This window comes from Bombyx mandarina, chromosome 12 (assembly GCF_030267445.1).
Source record: "Bombyx mandarina strain Sakado chromosome 12, ASM3026744v2".
Taxonomy (NCBI): domain Eukaryota; kingdom Metazoa; phylum Arthropoda; class Insecta; order Lepidoptera; family Bombycidae; genus Bombyx; species Bombyx mandarina.
Genome location: NC_143219.1, coordinates 16566279 through 16586034, shown reverse-complemented (window position 1 = coordinate 16586034; position 19756 = coordinate 16566279). Strand labels below are relative to the sequence as shown.

At 45.5% G+C, this 19756-nt stretch overlaps 2 protein-coding genes across 3 annotated transcripts in view; one reads left to right on the top strand and one right to left on the bottom strand.

Annotated features, from left to right (window-relative positions):
* The window catches only part of LOC114247284 (WD repeat-containing protein WDY), a 27454-nt gene extending 11408 nt beyond the window's left edge, over positions 1-16046 (top strand). Inside the window, exons 12-18 of the mRNA XM_028180205.2 lie at positions 9328-9456; positions 11801-11961; positions 12912-13123; positions 13429-13610; positions 14214-14355; positions 14819-15013; positions 15390-16046. Coding sequence (XP_028036006.2) covers positions 9328-9456; positions 11801-11961; positions 12912-13123; positions 13429-13610; positions 14214-14355; positions 14819-15013; positions 15390-15530 — 1162 coding nt within the window. The 3' untranslated portion in view covers positions 15531-16046. The remainder of the gene's footprint in view (positions 1-9327; positions 9457-11800; positions 11962-12911; positions 13124-13428; positions 13611-14213; positions 14356-14818; positions 15014-15389) is intronic.
* On the bottom strand, positions 16041-19756 carry LOC149501864 (uncharacterized). Of its 2 annotated transcripts, none has more exons than XM_089732147.1 (2): positions 19630-19756; positions 16041-18862 (listed from the first exon to the last, which is right to left on the bottom strand). In XM_089732147.1, the coding sequence occupies exons 1-2, from the start codon at positions 19745-19747 to the stop codon at positions 17592-17594; spliced, it is 1389 nt and encodes a 462-aa protein (XP_089588273.1). In that variant the 5' UTR covers positions 19748-19756; the 3' UTR covers positions 16041-17591. The 2 variants fall into 2 exon arrangements, with proteins under 2 accessions (XP_089588273.1, XP_089588274.1); XM_089732148.1 differs by having other exon boundaries at positions 16041-18859.

Genomic DNA, 19756 nt, shown 5'->3' with positions numbered 1-19756 from the left:
CTTTAATCTCATCAGTTGTTCGCAGTAGAGTTCAGAATCGATGGTCCTGTCTGGTGGTAACAGCTCATAATGTATAATGCTCTTCCAATCCCACCACACAGGCAGCATCACCTTTTTGCGAGTTAACCCGGGTCTTGTCAGAGTCTGTGAAGCCTGACCGGCCTTTGACCACAACTTTTCTCGTACGTTCTTGTCGTACGTGATCCACTTTTCATCACCAGTTATCAGTTATCAGCCTCTTCAAAAATGGTTAGATTTCATTACGTCGTAATAAAGAATCACAAATGAGTACACGGATCATTAGGTTCCTTTCAGTGAGCTTTTTTGTGTACCCAGTTTTTTTCAAATGCGCCATAACTATTTTGTGGTCAATTCCCAGTTCTTCAGTTACGTCGTAACTACTGATATGCCGATCTTTTCCCCACTTTTTCAAAAATGGCATCTATTTTATCCGTAATAGGGCGACCAGAGCGACGTGCATTTTTGACATCAACATTTTCGAATTGAAAACGCTTAAACCAAATTTGTGCTACTCTCACAGACACTGCACTAGGTCCATAAACATCGCAATATTTTTTCACAGCTGGCGTTGCTTTTTTACCTTTTTTGTAGTAAAATTTTAAAATGTATCGAATATCTTCATTAGATTCACTCATCTTGACAGTACGAAAAATAAATAAAATCACACATCTTCCTAATTTTAATTTGGAATTATCTTCTTTCGAACTTAAACTTTTAATGATACCAAAACCAGCCAGATACAAATAGTATAGCCAAGGAGATTTTATTACAAGTTCATACATTTTTAAGCTATTGCATAGCTTTTATCGCGGGCCTTGAGCGCGGCGACCGAATCATGAAATTCCGTAACGAAAAAAACCTAACATCCCTCACTCCGCTTACCATGTAGCTCGCGTTCAACATATTCACACGTTGCGCTTGTGTAGTGTTTGTGAATAAGCGCGTGGCGTGACGTCACACTGCATGCGCATCATGAAAAGTGAGCACATTTCTCTCTCGCGCGGTTTAGCTTATAAGTGTGAAGGGGACAGTTAAGGTTTTGCCTTTACTAAGGTTTAATATAGCGTGGTCTTGTTTTATTGTTGTTTTAATATTAAATTATCATTGTCTAATTATAATGTCATAAGTTGATAAAAAATGCTATGCAATAGCTTTACCGCCGCAGTTCCCGAGTGCCACACGTTTTTTTTTTGTCAAGAGGAAATCGCTGGACTTCCGCCCTTCACTGGGGATGGAGGGCGGGGCATGTTGGAGTCGAACCGACTAAAACCTCTTGTCGCTCAACAACTAGCATCCAAACCTCGCATGAGACAGAGCTCATGAAAAGGCAAAGGGGGGAAAGTGAAGCGTTTAGTGCGGAGCACATCTCTCCCGTCACCCTCCCCCTCGGGACGCCGGACTGGTGATCGTCGACGCCACGACCACCAGCCCTCTCGGTCGGCACGCTGTCCGAAGCCCGCCTATATGGCGCCGGTTAGAATGGTCTATCCTACGGAATAGTGGGTTGAGGATAGCCGGCCTTCCATCGCCCGGATGCTCATGCGTAAAACGTGTGCAGATCAGCTTGCACGTCGTCTTCTTAGGCCCCCTTCGCCGGTCCCCAGGCCGACATGTGAGGGAGATCCGAAACTGGGGGTTGGTGCTTCCCGCTTCCGTAGGTTTAACCCGCGATTCCCTACAAGTGACCCCTGGGTGGTGCTAAACGGGAGCCGAAAACATAACCGGTGGTAGGACTTAGTCCGACTGGCTGGCGACCACCCTCCAACTAGAGTCCGCCGCCAAATAGCCTAGCTGTGTTCCGGCGTGTGGGTTGGAGAGCCAGTTCTATCCCTTCCCTTTCCCCTTCCTTGTTGTGGGTGAGTCTTGGTGACGCCTGGAACTTGCGGAGCAGACGTGCGTGCGAACTCACGGGGCGTGATTGTTTGACGGGGGTATAGGGAGACCCAGTGAAACGGTACCCGCTGCCGCCCGCCGGTCAGTAGGGGACCTGAACCCGGGTGTCTCTACTAAACTCCGCCCCGGGAAGCTGTCCCGCCAACCGGTGTAAAATTCTGTCGTGCGGTCGTCGTGCCGGAGTCGGAGACCGGAGTGGATCCCGGCGATCGCACGCAGAGTGGACTGGGGGCCCTTCCATGCCCTGCGTCAGTCTCTCACGCAACCCGTGGTCGAGCACGTACTATGTTCCGCGCTTCATTCAGGTGTTGCCTCGATCTCACCTCTAACATCCTACCTCTCCTTATCCTACTCTCCGGAAATATAACAACTTAATTAATGAAGTCGAAAAAAAAGAAAAGGGTTTTACAGGCGGCTCCCCATTCCACATTTAATGTGGATTTCAGCAATGTCAGGGGCCTACATAGCAACCTTGACGCCGTACACCACCACCTTGAGACGGCGCAGCCTGCCCTGCTTTTTTTAACGGAGACGCAGATATCTGCTCCGGATGATACCTCATACCTTGAATACCCCGGCTACGTATTGGAGCACAACTTCCTGCGTAAAGCCGGGGTGTGCGTATTCGTCCGGGCTGATGTCTGTTGTCGCCGTCTTCGGGGCCTCGAACAACGGGACCTGTCCCTCTTGTGGCTGCGCGTAGATCACGGGGGCCGTAGCCGAATCTACGCGTGCCTGTACAGGTCCCACAGCAGTGATGCAGGTTCAGCTCTGTTTGAGCATGTGCAAGAGGGGACTAACCGCATGCTTGAGCAGTACCCATCTGCGGAGGTGGTGGTTCTTGGAGACTTTAACGCTCACCACCAAGAGTGGTTGGGGTCCAGAACCACTGACCTCCCGGGTCGGACTGCCTACGATTTCGCCTTGGCCTACGGCTTCTCCCAGCTGGTGACACAGCCCACCCGTGTCCCAGATATCGAGGGGCACGAGCCTTCTTTGTTGGACCTTCTGCTGACCACAGATCCGGCCGGATACAGTGTGGTGGTCGACGCTCCGCTTGGATCGTCTGATCACTGCCTTATTCGTGCTGCCGTACCACTCTCTCGTCCTGATCGTCGAACGACGACCGGGTATCGAAGAGTTTGGCGGTATATGTCAGCAGATTGGGATGGATTGCGTGAATTTTACGCATCCTACCCATGGGGGCGGTTCTGCTTTTCCTCTGCTGATCCTGACGTCTGTGCGGACCGTCTTAAAGACGTGGTGCTCCAGGGGATGGAATTGTTTATTCCCTCCTCTGAAGTGCCCGTTGGGGGTCGCAGCAGACCCTGGTATAATAATGCCAGCAGGGATGCTGCACACCTCAAGCGGTCCGCATACGTGGCATGGGATAATGCCAGGAGACGTCGGGATCCTAACATCTCAGGGGAAAGGCGGAAATATAACGCCGCTTCCAGGTCCTACAAGAAGGTTATTGCCAGGGCGAAATCGGAGCACGTTGCTAGAATTGGCGAGCGACTGAAGAGCTATCCCTCTGGGAGCCGTGCTTTTTGGTCGCTCGCCAAAGCTGCAGAAGGTAACTTTTGCAGGTCTAGTCTCCCACCACTACGCAAGTCCGATGACAGTCTGGCCCATAGTGCGAAAGAGAAGGCTGACCTTCTGGTCAAACTCTTCGCCTCGAACTCGACTGTGGACGACGGGGGTGCCACACCACCGAACATCCTCCGGTGTGATAGTTCCCTGCCGGAGATCTGCTTTACACAGTGTGCAGTCAGGCGGGAACTCCGACTCCTGGACGTCCATAAGTGGAGCGGGCCAGACGGCATCCCTGCAGTGGTTCTGAAAACGTGCGCCCCTGAGCTGACGCCTGCGCTAACGCGTTTGTATCGCCTCTCTTATTGCACTAACAGGGTTCCGTCTTCATGGAAGACTGCCCACGTCCACCCTATCCCCAAGAAGGGTGACCGGTCGGACCCATCGAGCTATAGGCCTATCGCGATAACTTCCTTGCTTTCCAAGGTGATGGAGCGAATAATTAATATACAACTCCTGAAGTATCTGGAGGATCGCCAGCTGATCAGTGACCGACAGTACGGTTTCCGTCACGGTCGCTCAGCTGGCGATCTTCTTGTATACCTTACTCACAGGTGGGCTGAAGCCTTGGAGAGCAAGGGCGAGGCTCTTGCTGTGAGCCTTGATATCGCGAAGGCCTTCGACAAGGTCTGGCATAGGGCACTTCTATCGAAGTTACCATCTTACGGAATCCCCGAGGGTCTCTGCAAGTGGATCGCTAGCTTTTTGGATGGGCGGAGCATCACGGTCGTTGTAGACGGTGACTGTTCTGATACCATGACCATTAAAGCTGGCGTTCCACAAGGCTCGGTGCTCTCCCCCACGCTTTTCATCCTGTATATCAATGACATGCTGTCTATTGATGGCATGCATTGCTATGCGGATGACAGCACGGGGGATGCGCGATATATCGGCCATCAGAGTCTCTCTCGGAGCGTGGTGCAAGAGAGACGATCAAAACTTGTGTCTGAAGTGGAGAACTCTCTGGGGCGAGTCTCCGAATGGGGTGAATTGAACTTGGTTCAATTCAACCCGATAAAGACACAAGTTTGCGCGTTCACTGCGAAGAAGGACCCCTTTGTCATGGCGCCGCAATTCCAAGGAGTATCCCTGCAACCTTCCGAGAGTATCGGGATACTTGGGGTCGACATTTCGAGCGATGTCCAGTTTCGGAGTCATTTGGAAGGCAAAGCCAAGTTGGCGTCCAAAATGCTGGGAGTCCTCAACAGAGCGAAGCGGTACTTCACGCCTGGACAAAGACTTTTGCTTTATAAAGCACAAGTCCGGCCTCGCATGGAGTACTGCTCCCATCTCTGGGCTGGGGCTCCCAAATACCAGCTTTTTCCATTTGACTCCATACAGAGGAGGGCCGCTCGGATTGTCGATAATCCCATTCTCTCGGATCGTTTGGAGCCTCTGGGTCTGCGGAGGGACTTCGGTTCCCTCTGTATTTTGTACCGTATGTTCCATGGGGAGTGCTCTGAGGAATTGTTCGAGATGATACCAGCATCTCGTTTTTACCATCGCACCGCCCGCCACCGGAGTAGAGTTCATCCATACTACCTGGAGCCACTGCGATCATCCACAGTGCGTTTCCAGAGATCTTTTTTGCCACGTACCATCCGGCTATGGAATGAGCTCCCCTCCACGGTGTTTCCCGAGCGTTATGACATGTCCTTCTTCAAACGAGGCTTGTGGAGAGTATTAAGCGGTAGGCAGCGGCTTGGCTCTGCCCCTGGCATTGCTGAAGTCCATGGGCGACGGTAACCACTCACCATCAGGTGGGCCGTATGCCCGTCTGCCTACAAAGGCAATAAAAAAAAATAAAAAAAATAAAAAAAAAAAAAAAACACTTAGAGGGCCAGGGCTTGGGCGAGATTCGCCTCCCTGGACCCCGCTCGATGGCGGCGGGCCTGTGCATCTCTCACGCACCCCACCGCCTCCTTTAGCGAGATGGTGCACTCGGAGAAGTCGAGCATCGCCTTCACGACTCGTCGTCACCGAGCATCGATGCCAGAACACTCGGCAACGACAAGTCGTTTCCTATTTTTGCGACGAGGACACGCCGCCGCCCCTCGCATGCGGGGCAGGCGACGAGCGTATGCTCTGCCGTGTCCGAGTCGCAACCACAATGGTGGCACTCTGCCGTCGGCTCGGCTCCGATCCGGTGCAGGGACTCACCGAAGCAACCATGCCCAGTGAGTACCTGCGTGAGCCGGAAAGTGAGGCGTCCTCTGTCACGATTCACCCAATTCACAAGAACCGGGCGAATCGCCTCGACGGTCCTACGACCAGCCGCCTGGACCATGACTCCAACACGGACCGCCGAGATTGGGCCCTCCGCGCTCTGACCACACCGGGGCTGGGACGCGCCACGCCCCGGGCACGAAGGTTAGCCCACCACTGATAGTCAGCGGCGGGCGCCTCCGCCTCCAGGATCCAAGGCAGCGTCCCAGCCAGTACACACGCCGCCTCGAAAGAGATGGTGCGATAACCACGGCTGATCCTGACCGCGATGGTGCGTTGCGGCCGTTGCAGCAACTTCGCTACCCCCACGGCTAGTGACTGGCCCCACGTGGGCGCCTTGTATAAGGCGCGTCACCTGGTCAGGCCCCCCGATGTTGGGAAGAAGCCGGCTTAACACGCCGGCCACCCCCAACAAACGAGGGAACAGGTTCTGAAAGTGAACACGGAAGGTCCAACGACTGTCCAGAATGAGGCCGAGGTACTTCAACTGCACCCCGACCCGATACGGACGCCTCCAACCACGATATGGGCATCGACAGGTGGCACTCTCCACGGCCTGTGGAACCACATGGCCTCGGTTTTACTGAGTGTCACGTCGAGGCCTAAGCTCCTGATTTTGCCGATGACATGCGCCACCCCAGCGGTGGCAAGACGAGCAAACTCAGCAAAACTCTCCCCCGAGACATGACCAGCGTGTCGTCTGCGTAACAGATTACGCTTAGGCCCGGGAGGAGGGCACCTCTCAGTACCCAGTCATACCCGATATTCCACAAAAAGGGGCCGAGCACCGACCCCTGTGGAACACCGCGCACGGCCGGGAACCTGTACACGATCCCACCGTGCTCAGTACACGTAACCGATCTGTCCTCCAAGTAGGAAGCCACCAGTCGGCGAAGGTAGGGGGGCACTCCGTGTCTTACCAGGGGCATTTTTTTAAATAAAAGAACACTTAATGCGGCATAACTATAATAGTTAGACATATGCTGTCGCGACACTTTTTGTAAATAGTAATGTTTTTTACAAAGTCGTAGTACATTATTTTATTCTATCATCAATAGTTTTCGTAGGGCACGCGACGTAAATAATATTTTAGGTAAATAATTTTTACACCTTGGGTTATTGGAGTTTTAGTAAGGATACCTAATTTTTTTCAAAAAAGAATATAGCCTATGTCACTCGGGAATAGTGAAGCTTCCAAACAGTGAAAGAATTTTTCAAATCGGTTTTGTAGTTTCGGAGCCTATTGAATACAAACAAACAAATCTTTCCTCTTTATAATATTAGTATAGATATTAATTATTACAAATAATAAAAACGCTGACTTAAGCGAGCGGTTTTTATTTGAACCAGTTCTAAATTATAAAATAAAATTATATGAAAATTACCCATATTTATCTGTAATACGAAATGATATTAATTTATTTTCCTAGTTTCCTTCCTTCTTGCGTCGATAATCCTCAGTTCTGAGGGTCGTGGCCTCCTCTAATAACTTTCTCCTGCATCATCTTGCGCCATTCCTGCCTGTCCTCGGCTGTGTGGATAGCAACGTGGACTGAGGTATTGAGAGTGGAGCGTATTTGGTCCGACCAGCGCATTGGATTTCTGCCTCTGTGCCTTCTCGCCTGTTACCAGCTGCTTTTCCAGATTGTCACCTCTCTTTCTGGTGATATGTCCAAAGATCTCGAAACTCCTCCGCGCGCATGTAGTGCGGAGGTGCATTGGAATCTTGAGCTCGGTAAGAATGGATTCGTTGGTTCTGTGTTCTGTCCAACGAATCCCGAGCATTTTCCTCCGGCACCACATCTCAAACGCGTCGATGCGTTGGCGGTCGGCTTTCTTGAGGGTCCAAGTCTGTGCGCCGTAGAGAAAAATGCCACCCAAACACGGTCCATTTGGAACATAGCTCTCTTTGCCATACTGATTCGCCTTCTGAGGTCCTTTTCGGAGGATCCATTACTAGCTATGACGGAGCCCAGATAAATGAAATCCTCTACGACTTCCAGGTTTAGCTTATTCGTAGTTTAATAAGTTATTATTGTTAGTAGTATTATTTACTAGTCGAAATATAAATTTTTAATTATCTTATGATGAGAATCTTATATTAATGAGAAAGATATTCAACAAAAATAGTTTCGTTCTAATAAATTAGCATAGTAATAGTACAGTGAACTAGCAATTTATTTTGGTAATTCTGAATTTAAACAAACATATTGATGAGAAGAATTCATTTTTACTTTGCAAATTTGTAAATATACGCTCTGTAGCAATGTACGGACATATAATAATATGAAGAAACATTAATAGCATCTACAAATATATATGTACTACGTTGTACTACATTTACTAAAATTAATACAACATTTATTAATTAAATTAATGAAATTGTGGTTTTAAAGTTTTAGGGGTGTATAAAAAATAGGGGGCGCTGAAAAATAATTGATTTTCAAAGGGGGCGGTAAAAGAAATAAGTTTGATAATCACTGATCTATGTGAATACGGTGCCATGGGGCAGGCGGGCGCGGCCAGGGCGCGGGGGGCGCACGGGCCGGCGCGCTGCGCTGAGCGGCGCATACGTCACAGCTGCCAACTAAACGCTCAATATCGCTGTCAATACCTGGCCACCACATGCGACTTCGTGCCATATTCTTCGTCTTAACGATACCGAAATGAGCACAATGTAGTTCTTCTAACATACGATCTCGAAATACCGTCGGAATGACTATTTTATGTCCACGAAACAAACAACTATTGATAATTTCTAAATCAGTTTTACACATAAAATAGGGTAATATTAATTTGCAACTAATCTTACGCGGCCACCCCTGCTGCATATAATTAATGACTGTTTTAATAGTTTTGTCATTGGCGGTGGCATGCTGTATTCGTTCGAAAGAGACTGGTTCTTGTGTTGCATCCATAAACGAGATAGCACTATGTTCCTCGCTTTGTTTCCTATCAGCTGACCCGTTCGGTTCGTAAGCTAACGGCGCTCGGGAAAAGTAATCTGCCACAATATTGTTTTTGTTACTTATATATTGCACAACGTAGTTATAAGCAGATAACATAATAGAATATCTTTGTAAGCGTAGCGCGGCGGTCACTGATATGCCGTTTTTTTTACCAAAAATAGATAGGAGCGGTCTGTGGTCTGTTCTTAATATGAATGGTTCCTGACACCCATACAAATACTGATGAAAGCGCTTAACGCCAAACACTAAACTTTGCACGCGTGGGTTCGAATCCCATCCTCGTCGCCAGTTGTTATATCGGAACTTAGGGGCAATGAAACGACCGTACGTAATAACAGCTGGTTTATTACTACTGTGAGCGGAGCGGGTCGCGATATACGAAGTACATAACAAACACTGCAGTAATACTCTATACACTACACGGTCAGCTGCTGCGAACTATAGGCGCCGCCATATTGGCCTTGGCTGCTCTGACGAGCACCTTTCACTTTATCCCTACTCCGCGGCCGACCGTCACGCGACATGCAACACACAGACGAAAAAGTTAGAGGCGATGTAATAAAAGTTTCACTTTAATAATCATTAGATTCCCGGGTCCCAAGCCCACTAATTATTTTATCTATAGACGTTTTTCATGCACGGAACCAACCCTTCGGATCAAGATGCAGTACTCGAAGCGTGAATCTCGTGCCTCCTCCTCAGCCCAGTCCTCGTCGTCTGCTTCAAGACGGGCTTCTTCTATGAGAAGACCCAGGTTGGTGAATTGAATCTATCGCTCATTTCTAACGGACTGCTGGCACACTTTGTAATGTTGTACTTTGGGAGGTGTTAAAGGAAAACAACTTCTTGCGTGTATTCCATGTTTAATAATCATCTTAATCCTAGTTTACAATTATGAAGAAGCATATGTTTCTGGGTGGCCTGCCTTATTAGGGGGACATACGAGATTACACCTATTAATTATGTTATATACTAAATGCTACGCTAATACTAAGCTGTGCTATGATATGCTATAATATATAAGTATACACACTTCACCTCCGGGGGTGAAAGAAAAAAATATACTTAGTCTGGCCATAAATACTGTTACAAAGGAAAACAAAAAATAATTCTATGGCAAATAGCATTTATTTCTTTTACAGTGTTTTAGTTTAATACATAAAAATAAAACAATTTAAAGTATAAAAAGCTTATTCGAAGTGGTCTCCATTGGCTGCAATACAGTCCTTTAAACGTTGAGGCCAGTTATCAATAGAAGCACGCACTCTTTCCATGGGAATTTTTTTTACTGCCAATCGTACGGATTGTTTTAGGGACTCCAAATTATCATGGCGTTTAGAGCAAGCCGCACTCTCTAAAACTGACCATGAATCATCATAATCCAGCGGATTAAGATCGGGACTAGACGACGGCCAGTCTTCAGCTCTGATGAAGTCCGAAACGTTCGTTCCCAACCAAGACTGCGTAGACCGAGCTTTATGACCTAGCGCCGAGTCTTGCTGGAAGGACCATTCTTGATTATTGAACACGGTGTTGCTAAGGGGCTTCAATACCTTCTCAAGAATGGTATCTTGATACACTTGTGCCGATGTTTTGATACCTTTTTCACCAAAGTGTGGCCCAGTCACTCCTTCATAGCTAATATCCCACCAAACCATTACTGAAGTCGGATAGTGCCCACGTTGCACTCTGTTGACTAATTGGGAAGATTCCTTAGAGCTTTGAGCATAAATACGGTCATTTTCTTTGTAAAAATGTTGCTCAATTGTAAAAAATTTCTCATCCATAAACAAAATTTTTCTATGACCTCACTTTGCATACCGCTTCAGTGCTGTTTCGATTTTACCAACCTATTCTCTTTTAAATTATCAGTTAAGAAATGACTAGTACGTCTCTTATAGGCTGCAAGTCCTAAGTCATCTTTTAAAATACGCGACATGGTTCTAGTTGCTATCTTCATCTCCCGAGATAAAATCTTTTGCTTTCGGACCGGATTTCTTCGAATTCTTTCCCTTACTGCTTTGACCACCTTTTTCGTACGAACACTACGTGGACGGCCAGATCTTTTTCTGTCACAAACAGAGGCGATCTCATTGCACCTATTAATAGCCCGGTACACAAACATTTTACTAATACCAAGCGTATGAAGAGTTTTAAAAATTGCATTTGGCTCCATACCTACTTGTGTAATGCAATCACAGCGATTCTGTTCTCTTTATCACCCCACTCCATTTTAATGTCGCAAAATATTGTACAATGTATTGGCGCCAAAATGAGAAAACTCAATGAGCAATCATATAAAAATGATATAATGTTTTGGTGGAGGTAATATTTTGTTTATTTTTAATTATAACAGTATTTATGGCCAGACTAAGTATATGTAATACCTACCTTTTTTTATATTTTATGTTATTAGGTATACACACTTCAACTTCACTATTGGTTGTTTATGCTTTAGATAACAATTGTCGTGTTGAATGTCAAGCTTAAATATTGCCGCGGAGATCCTGGTAGGTACACAAGGTCGGGTACGATCCTGCCGACAACTGGACTATGAGCCTTTGTACTTTGGTATTGTGGAATTAAAGCTATTAGTTATCCGGTTAATTTAGTCGGTAATTTTTAAGAATAAACTATTCAATCCTCAACCGGAGAAGAGTATGCTAAGCTAAATCGAAATCTAGAAGGATCATTTATTTAACTGTTGTCGGATTGTCGGCAGCTAGCTAGGAAGGTAGCTAGGAAGGCTTGTGATTGGCGGGAACACAAGAGATAAAAACGAGTATATACGTGCACCGATAGACATAATGTTTTACCTAAATGTTATCTCGGAACCCAACGACTTATTAAATTCAAGATTAAGTCTTTTATTTTCTTCACGAAAGAAAAATGACGGATAGTATTGATGAGGAAATTAATTATAAAGACAGTATTTGTCTGTTTGGTTTATGGCATATTTAATAAGCTTGATAAAGAATTACTAAAATTATGCCAAAATCCATCAAATCAAATGATTGGTCGGCTCGCGATACAGATGGTCAGGTAAGCTCAAACACCAAAGTGTTACAAGTCACGTGGAACCAAGTCTCCTTCATCAGCATGGTTGAACGTGAGTCCGTGAGTGCGTCGACAGCGATGCGTAAGGCCTACGCTCGCAGAGTGTCGACTGTGTCTCTACCGGCCCGAGCCCAGCACATGCGACAGTTGGCTGTTCATGCAATCATCTTTTTACTCACCAGACCATGCTCCATGAACGTTGGTAAGCGATTTACACGTGCTGCTTTATTAGTACTCCTCGTATAAAAGTACTGGAAGGGTGCTTGGCTCTGCCCCTGGCATTGCTGAAGTCCATGGCCGACGGTAATCACTCACCATAAGGTGGGCCGTATACTCGTCTGCCTACAAGGGCAATAAAACTGGTGGTAGGACTTCTTGTGAGTCCGCACGGGTAGGTACCACCACCCCGCCTATTTCTGACGTGAAGCAGTAATGCGTTTCGGCTTGAAGGGTGGGGCAGCCTTTGTAACTATACTGAGACCTTAGAACTTATATCTCAAGGTGGTTGGCGCATTTACGTTGTAGCTGTCTATGGGCTCCAGTAACCACTTAACACCAGGTGGGCTGTGAGCTCATCCACCCACCTAAGCAATAATGGAAAAAAAATCTCATGAATACCTTACTATGTACCAAACTTTAGGCTTGAAACAAGTCTTTTAATGAAATTTTTATTATTAATATTAGGTCTTTACTTAAGGAAGTTGCTCCTTAATGTACAGAAGTAGCCACAGTATCGATGCATCTCTGCCTGCAAGGTCGTAATTTTTCAATGGCCTTCTTGAAGAAGTCAGGTGTGCGGAAGCTAACAAACTCTTTAATGCTTGAATGTTTTCCCTGCTAAGTTGTCCAAAGTTTGGAAAGAACATACCTAAGTTTGATAAGATACCATAGGTGCATATTTTGGATTGACAGAAAGCTGACTTAACTTTCTGTGTACTATTAACGGCAACTTGATAGGTAAAGACCTAATATCAAGCAATCAGTGAGCCCGTTAACTCATCTAGTGCGATAAAAAATCATACAGCTCAAGTATTTTATCAATAAAAGATATCTAGCTTGGAATTAATTGGAGTTGCTGGTGTTGTATCATAAGCTATTCATGATAACATTACACATTATATTAACATTTCATAAAATATCTTTAATTTGTAGCATCGCTAATGCTCTCTCTGGAGAACGGTCAGGTCCAAGGTTGGTCGGATCATTCAGCCGGCGGATACCAAGGCTCGTTCCAGGCCATTCACACGGCTGGAGACTATGTGTCGGCATTCGCTACCGACACGAACAATGACTATCTCTTCACCGGTACCACAATCGGGTATATCAAGGTTTGGCTCATGAGAAACTATCTGCGGAACGAAGAGGTGAGATTGCATTGTTTGATTTTTTGCAAAATAAAGTTAGGTATTCTGAGCCCATAGTACGTGCCACCACTGCCTATAACTGCCGCGCGCAAGTCTGGGACCGTCATTGCAATATCAGTCGTGAGTTTGGCACAGTCCATAGGTTCAGTGACCAATAGCATGGCATCGTGTGGACCGTCAGCTCATTTGTTACCCTAGTGTTACCTAGTTTACTTGAGTACATGGTCATTCTAATAACAATGTCATCTGGGCGTCAACCGTCCACAACACTTGTATACTGACTGCAGTCACGCGGTGACTCGCAGGTCCACGTCTGTATGCCGAAGCTACGTTTAGAGTTTCCGTTTCTATGGCGGGACCGGCTGGAGGGCCGCGCCAAGCGCTGCGTCCGCCAGCAGCCGCTCCCGCTGTTGCTCAACAGCTACCGCGCACACCTGCGCTGCGTCACGACCCTCGCTTATGTCGACGAACTCAAACTGTTGTTCAGGTACAACAATGTGAGGTCAATATACGATACACTTATTTAAAATACACCATATATTGAATACATCTTTTCCTTGTTTTCTCGCTAAACCGAAACGTCCTAAAATTACTGCTTCATAACAAAAATAGGCAGGGTGGTCGTGCCTACTCTTGCGTACTCGCAAGCGGTCCTACCACCAGCTATTTCGCAAATTATAATTTTATGGTTTTCATTTTCATTACATAATGTTATTCCTCCACCGTGGAAGTCAATCGTCAATTTGTTAAATACATATTTCATTACAAAAAATTAGTACCCGCCTGCGGGATTTGAACACCAGACCGACGTTGAGGCCACAACGACTTCAATTCGACGTTTTATTTATTTTTCTTAAATTAATATCATATGAGATATTCTGGGTGGATTCTAATTATCAATTTATGGAAGGTTGCGGTTACGTTATTATAGCATTTCACAATAAAAATCGATTTTTAATTTTTGTTTGTTCTTTCGATCAACACATGAAACCTTAGAATTGTCAGTTTTCCGATGGCCTACTCGTGCTAAGAGGACCGTGGGACATTATGTGGTGGTCTGTAAATCGTAGTTCTCTGCTGTGGCTTCCAGCGGTAGCTCGGACTACAGCGTGCGAGTGTGGCGCCTGTCCGGTGAATACTTGCACACGCTGGGCAGCTTCTTGCCCTGGAGTCTCGACCTTACAAGGTTCCCGCCTGACGTCAAGAAAGTTGCGAGTTTTACGACTTTTAAGGTGATACAATTATTACTTTTACTAAAAGTAAAAAAATTAAAGGCTATTTAATAAAGAAATAAAGATATTTTGAGGGTTTGATGACGGAATTACCTCCGCTCGGTGGAAGATCTGGAAAGACCGAGCTGGTGATATTACTCGGTAGACCGACGGTCCCGATCTTATTGTTCGGATCTTGTTGTAGTATACCAGTATATGCAAGCTTATCTTGAAAATGTCTTATGCGAGATTCAGGCATCTGTCAAATGTATTGTCTTGTATGATGGCTACCCGCCACAATACATATAATACAGATGTTGTTTGAGACGACGACCTCAAGTCTCAGTGAGTGTGGCGTCATTCAGGTTGAGAGCTCGCTGAACTTACGAGAAATAATATGGCCGTGGTACCGACTTGTACCCGCAGACGGACTACCGTTCGTGTTAGATACATTACATAAGTACCAAGCTAAGATCGCGTTCAGGTGTGGCGCGGGGGCTACGTCTCCCGCTACGTGCCGGGGCAGGTGGAGGAGGACAAGCTGCGCGACATCACCGAGCAGGAGCTGTGCCGGACGTACGGAGCCCCGCCCTCCGAGCCGCTACTCGGAAACTACTTCTACCTACCTTCGAGACCAGATCGGCAGGATCCTATTGTTCTCGATGACTCCCTGCCAACTGTGAGTTTTTTCTGCCTAGTAATGTTTAAAGTAACTAATGTGTTGCGACGGGGTGATGACTCGGTTGAGCACAAAGAGAGCCGCGGTAGGCGAGGAATGGTGACGTTTGGTGAAGCGCATCCGAAATGATGACCACGACCACTCTGCCAAGAGTGCACACGACTGAGAAGAAGAATATGAGTCTTGCTTAGTTTATCATTATTATTAGCTCGTGGTCCACCTGCATTTAAGTGGTTTTTGAAGCTCACATCACAGACATGCGATCAAAATTTCTGGTGGCACTGGTATGGTCTGTCCGGAGTCGAGCACCCGCGTCCTGTCAGTGGATGTAGGTGCCTCGTGTAGTGTAGCTAGTGACGGGGCGTGTGCGGCGCAGATCCCGGTGTACAGCGCGCTGCGCATGGCGTCTAGCCAGCCCGTGCGGCGCGCCCGCACGCCTCCGCTCGTGCAGGCCCGGCGCACGCGGCTCCTTGGCACGCGCCGCACGCACTTCCAGCACGACCCACACCAACATTGAACTACACTCACTTTAAATAACACCCAATTCTAATTCATTTGTAATTTTATACGTAAATAAATACTGCAAGAACTCATACATTTTTTTATTTATATCTGATTAAAATTGCCTATAACAAAGTCGTAGAAGATAGGTTTCCTATTTATTAAGTACTAGCTGACCCGGCAGACTTCGTAGTGCCTCAATCGATAAACAAAAGACCTAAGCTTTTGTATAAAATAAACTTGAAACAAACAAAAGGAATCCGTCGGACGGGGGACACATCAAAGGAAAAACAAAATTGTTATTTTTATTTAAATCCGAGCATTTTCATATTTATATACCTTTTAAACCTTCTCTGGACTTCCATAAATAATTCAAGAACAAAATTAGCCAAATCGGTCCAGCCGTTCTCGAGTTTTAGCGATACTAACGAACAGCAATTCATTTTTATATATATAGATTTTTGCTAAAAAACAACATGGATAAAGAATCAGTTTGTCCCACAGCGAATCACACAAGAACGGCTTATCCTATTACATATTATTTAAGTAAAATAAACAGATAATAACTATGTCGGAGAAGCTTAATAATTGTAGCTTCTCCAACATCACCATCGTCATAGGGGCGAATAGGGTGATCAAGCTATGAGAAATATTGAGTACAACAATCACGTTTGTTGTCTTAGAACAATTTAGAAAACTTCCCTTGACATTAGCAAATGCAAACGAATGGACAATTCTTAGGACGGGGGCACCGCTCTTCAAGAAGGCTGGTCGGTAAGTATGATGACGTCTACGCGCCTTCATCGGCTAGGCTCTGTCGTAGCACGAAGTTAGCCGAGTTCCGATATCGCGATCGTGCTGCATATCTCAGGAATCGTGCTGTGAAAACCCTCTTGTCGTGGCGGCCGGAAATTACATACCCCTTCCTGTGGACCGAATGGTAAACAGTCGACGTCGCCCTAAACACGTCATTTCGGATTTTCCCGATCCACTAACGGTGCTTTTAGATACCTCAAGCACCGATCACGGTCTTCGTCGAACCCGTCGCTTGGGACGAAGGGCTCGGATAGTAAATTAACCCGTAGACACAGCGCACTGAGCTTCTCGCCAGATCTTTCCAGTGGGTCCCTTTTCCGATCCGGTGGTAGATTCTGCGAAGCACTGCTCTTGCCAGGGCCAGTGTTAGCAACACCTCCAGATTTGAGTCCCGAGAGCTCACCTACACGTTAGGGTTACGAGGACATAGCCTCTCAAAGCTGTCAGCTTAGGAAAAAAAACACCACACATTCTGACTCGAACAGCCGCATGGGTGGACCTCTTTGTGTTATTATTGTATCCTAGAAATTTAATAAATGGAATTGTTTGGAAAAGTAAGTTTTAATTACTGTCGTTATGGAAGACAATGATAATAATGAAGAGAATCACGTCAGCCACGCTGACGTCATCATTTTAAAAACAACTTGGACCCAGACTCTTCGTCATATACAAATAGAAGTATTGTATTGTAAAACAGTTGCAGTTTAGATCTAAATCCACACGGATGAGATCGCAGCAGTTCCCCGTGTAAACACGTTTTTACTGGCTTTGTGTATATCTATGTAACGGGATCTTTGAACTTGACTTTGACCCCCTTCAAAATGTCGGATTGATTTGAAAACGAAAGGACCGCTGACATGATGATCATTTAACAAAATTGGCCGATTACCCTGAACAGGATCTTCAGTCATGACGATTCCTCGAATTCCCCGCTACACAAGCCCAGTGGTCACAGAACCTATCATCGGGTAGAAGAGCTTGATTGCTCAGAGTTGACAGGGGAGTCCCGTGTACTGGTGATGCGTTGGGTGAAATGCTTAGATTACGAAAGAATCAGAACGACCTAATAACATGATTTTACATAATATTAAGATGCAGTAAAAACCGATTCTTGTTGACTATGAAATTGTCATACAATAGTTTCAATGTTATAAACATAAAATAACACACCTCCAAAACATTTTAATCTATCTAAAATTTATTTCGTTATAACTAACACAGAAAGCTCCATAGAAATTAGTAAGGTGTGGATATTTATGCATCATTTTATTTTCGACTTTCCTCGTTCGATTTTCCGCACCGGCTTTACCGCCTTACTCACGGCTCTCTCTAACAACTCGTCCATCAGAAAGTATTCGGCACATTCCACGGGAATATTGTTTCCCTCAATCAGCACTCTCATTAGACCTGGTCCCGTTTTCTGACATAGCGTCTCCTGATACTGTAAAACGTTAAGTAGATTCTTCACGGTCGCGAATCCCAGATTATTGAACGAAAGATTCAATGAGCACAGTGACATATTACCGACACAGGACACGAACTCACCGCGAGCCTTGGTCTCCTCGCTACTGTAAGGATCACTGTATGAGCCTATAAGTTCGGTGGTCATCATATCAGCCCTCATGGATATAGTATCCGCTGAACTAGGTTCGCCTCTAACCGACATTACACTTTTCTTTGATTGAGCACTCGTGGTCTTTTTTTTACTAGGCCTGCTGAATTCGTCATGCGACTTGTCTTTTGACGATGCTGTTAATTCTAGAAGACACTTATCGTAAACTTCTTTTTTAAGCTTCAAGTATTCTAGAAGCCGTTGCCGTTTAGTTTTTAGTTCATTTGTCGTTAAATAGAATTCTGAGAGGCTGCACAGAATGTTCGAAGCACCGATGTCAGTGATCTCGTTACCGGCAAGGTTGAGGTGTTGTAACGTGCGATTACTTCTCAAAGCTTCACCCAGCGCATTGGCCCCCACGTCTGTGATGTCATTTGAAGCGATAGACAATATCGACAATGTCTTAGAGGCGACCAGAGGATAGACCAGTTTGTTGGCAATCACGATACAATCAGTGTCAGAAATTTTACACCGATCAAGAGACAAATGTTTCAGATGAGGATGTTCTAAAAGCATCCAGTGGTTCTCTGGGACTGAGGTATCGTCCAGTATTATTTCAGTGACTTGAGACTGTGGTAAAAATTTCGCAACTTCGTACAAAGCAACTCCACTCATGGGCGACCATCGTATCGTAATTTTGCTCAAGTACGGTTGATAGGGAACGCAGAGGCCGATGATTTTCATTAGTAGACGCGGTATTTCCCTGCATCGGTTAAATTTAAGTTCTACGAGTCGATCTGAAACGTCATACAGAGCCGTAATAACGATTTCACCTGTTTCGTAGAACGTGTTCCGGGCTGCGGCGCTGTCGGAGGCGGTGTCCACGTCCTGCGACTGTTGGGTGCGCGATGTTCGTTGAACCAACGTTGTTTTTGATCTAATCTTTTTAGATTTTTCTTCAGTTTTACTTATGTACTCTTCTGGTGAAATAATTCGTTTTGATCAAAACTAAAATCGGATACTATAATATTATGAATGCGAAAGTGGGTTCGTTATGTTAAGATTTTCGTTCATAATACACGTAACCCTCCTATAACACGATATTTTACAACACGGTTCCACTCAAACACGAAAAGAAATATTCCCCAAAACCCTCTTATAACACGGTACTTCTACAACACGATAACGAGATAGTTGTTTAAAATTATTTAGTAAATACATTTTGCACTATGAACCCCACAATATATTATTATGGTAATAACCGAAATTTTACTGCTTATTTTTTATGACGTATTATATAGGTTGACTGATAGAGAATGCCTTAGACATTAGGTTCACCTTTAAATGATACATGAAGTGTAATAAATATACTAAATAAATAGAATTGCGCTTTGTTTTATGATGTTTCCTTGTGTTCAATTATTTCTTTTCCCGATGACGCATCAAGAAAAAACAGGACTAGACCAAAACAACAATAATAGTTTGTACTGCTGTTATTCATTACACAAGGGTATGCGACCTCGACCTGACGAAGCTACGAGCTAACGTAATGGAGACTTTAGATCCTAAATTAAAAGATGTCAGCGACATTCCCTTCTCTGTGTATGGGTTACAAGTACCGATTAAACCGGAATTAAAAGACATTCAGTAATACATATTTTGTTGGATTCCAATATGCTACCTCTTTCAAAGCGCTCACAAGAAATACCAAACTATTAGGACGACGATAGCACAAATACAAACTGACCTTGTACTGCCGTTCGCACGCGAATCCTGAACGGTGTCTGTAGTTGTTCACACACGTAGGGCAGGAAGGACACTACATCTGTCGGATAAGGCACTTCCAGGCTTTGACGATGCTCCATGGTTACCAA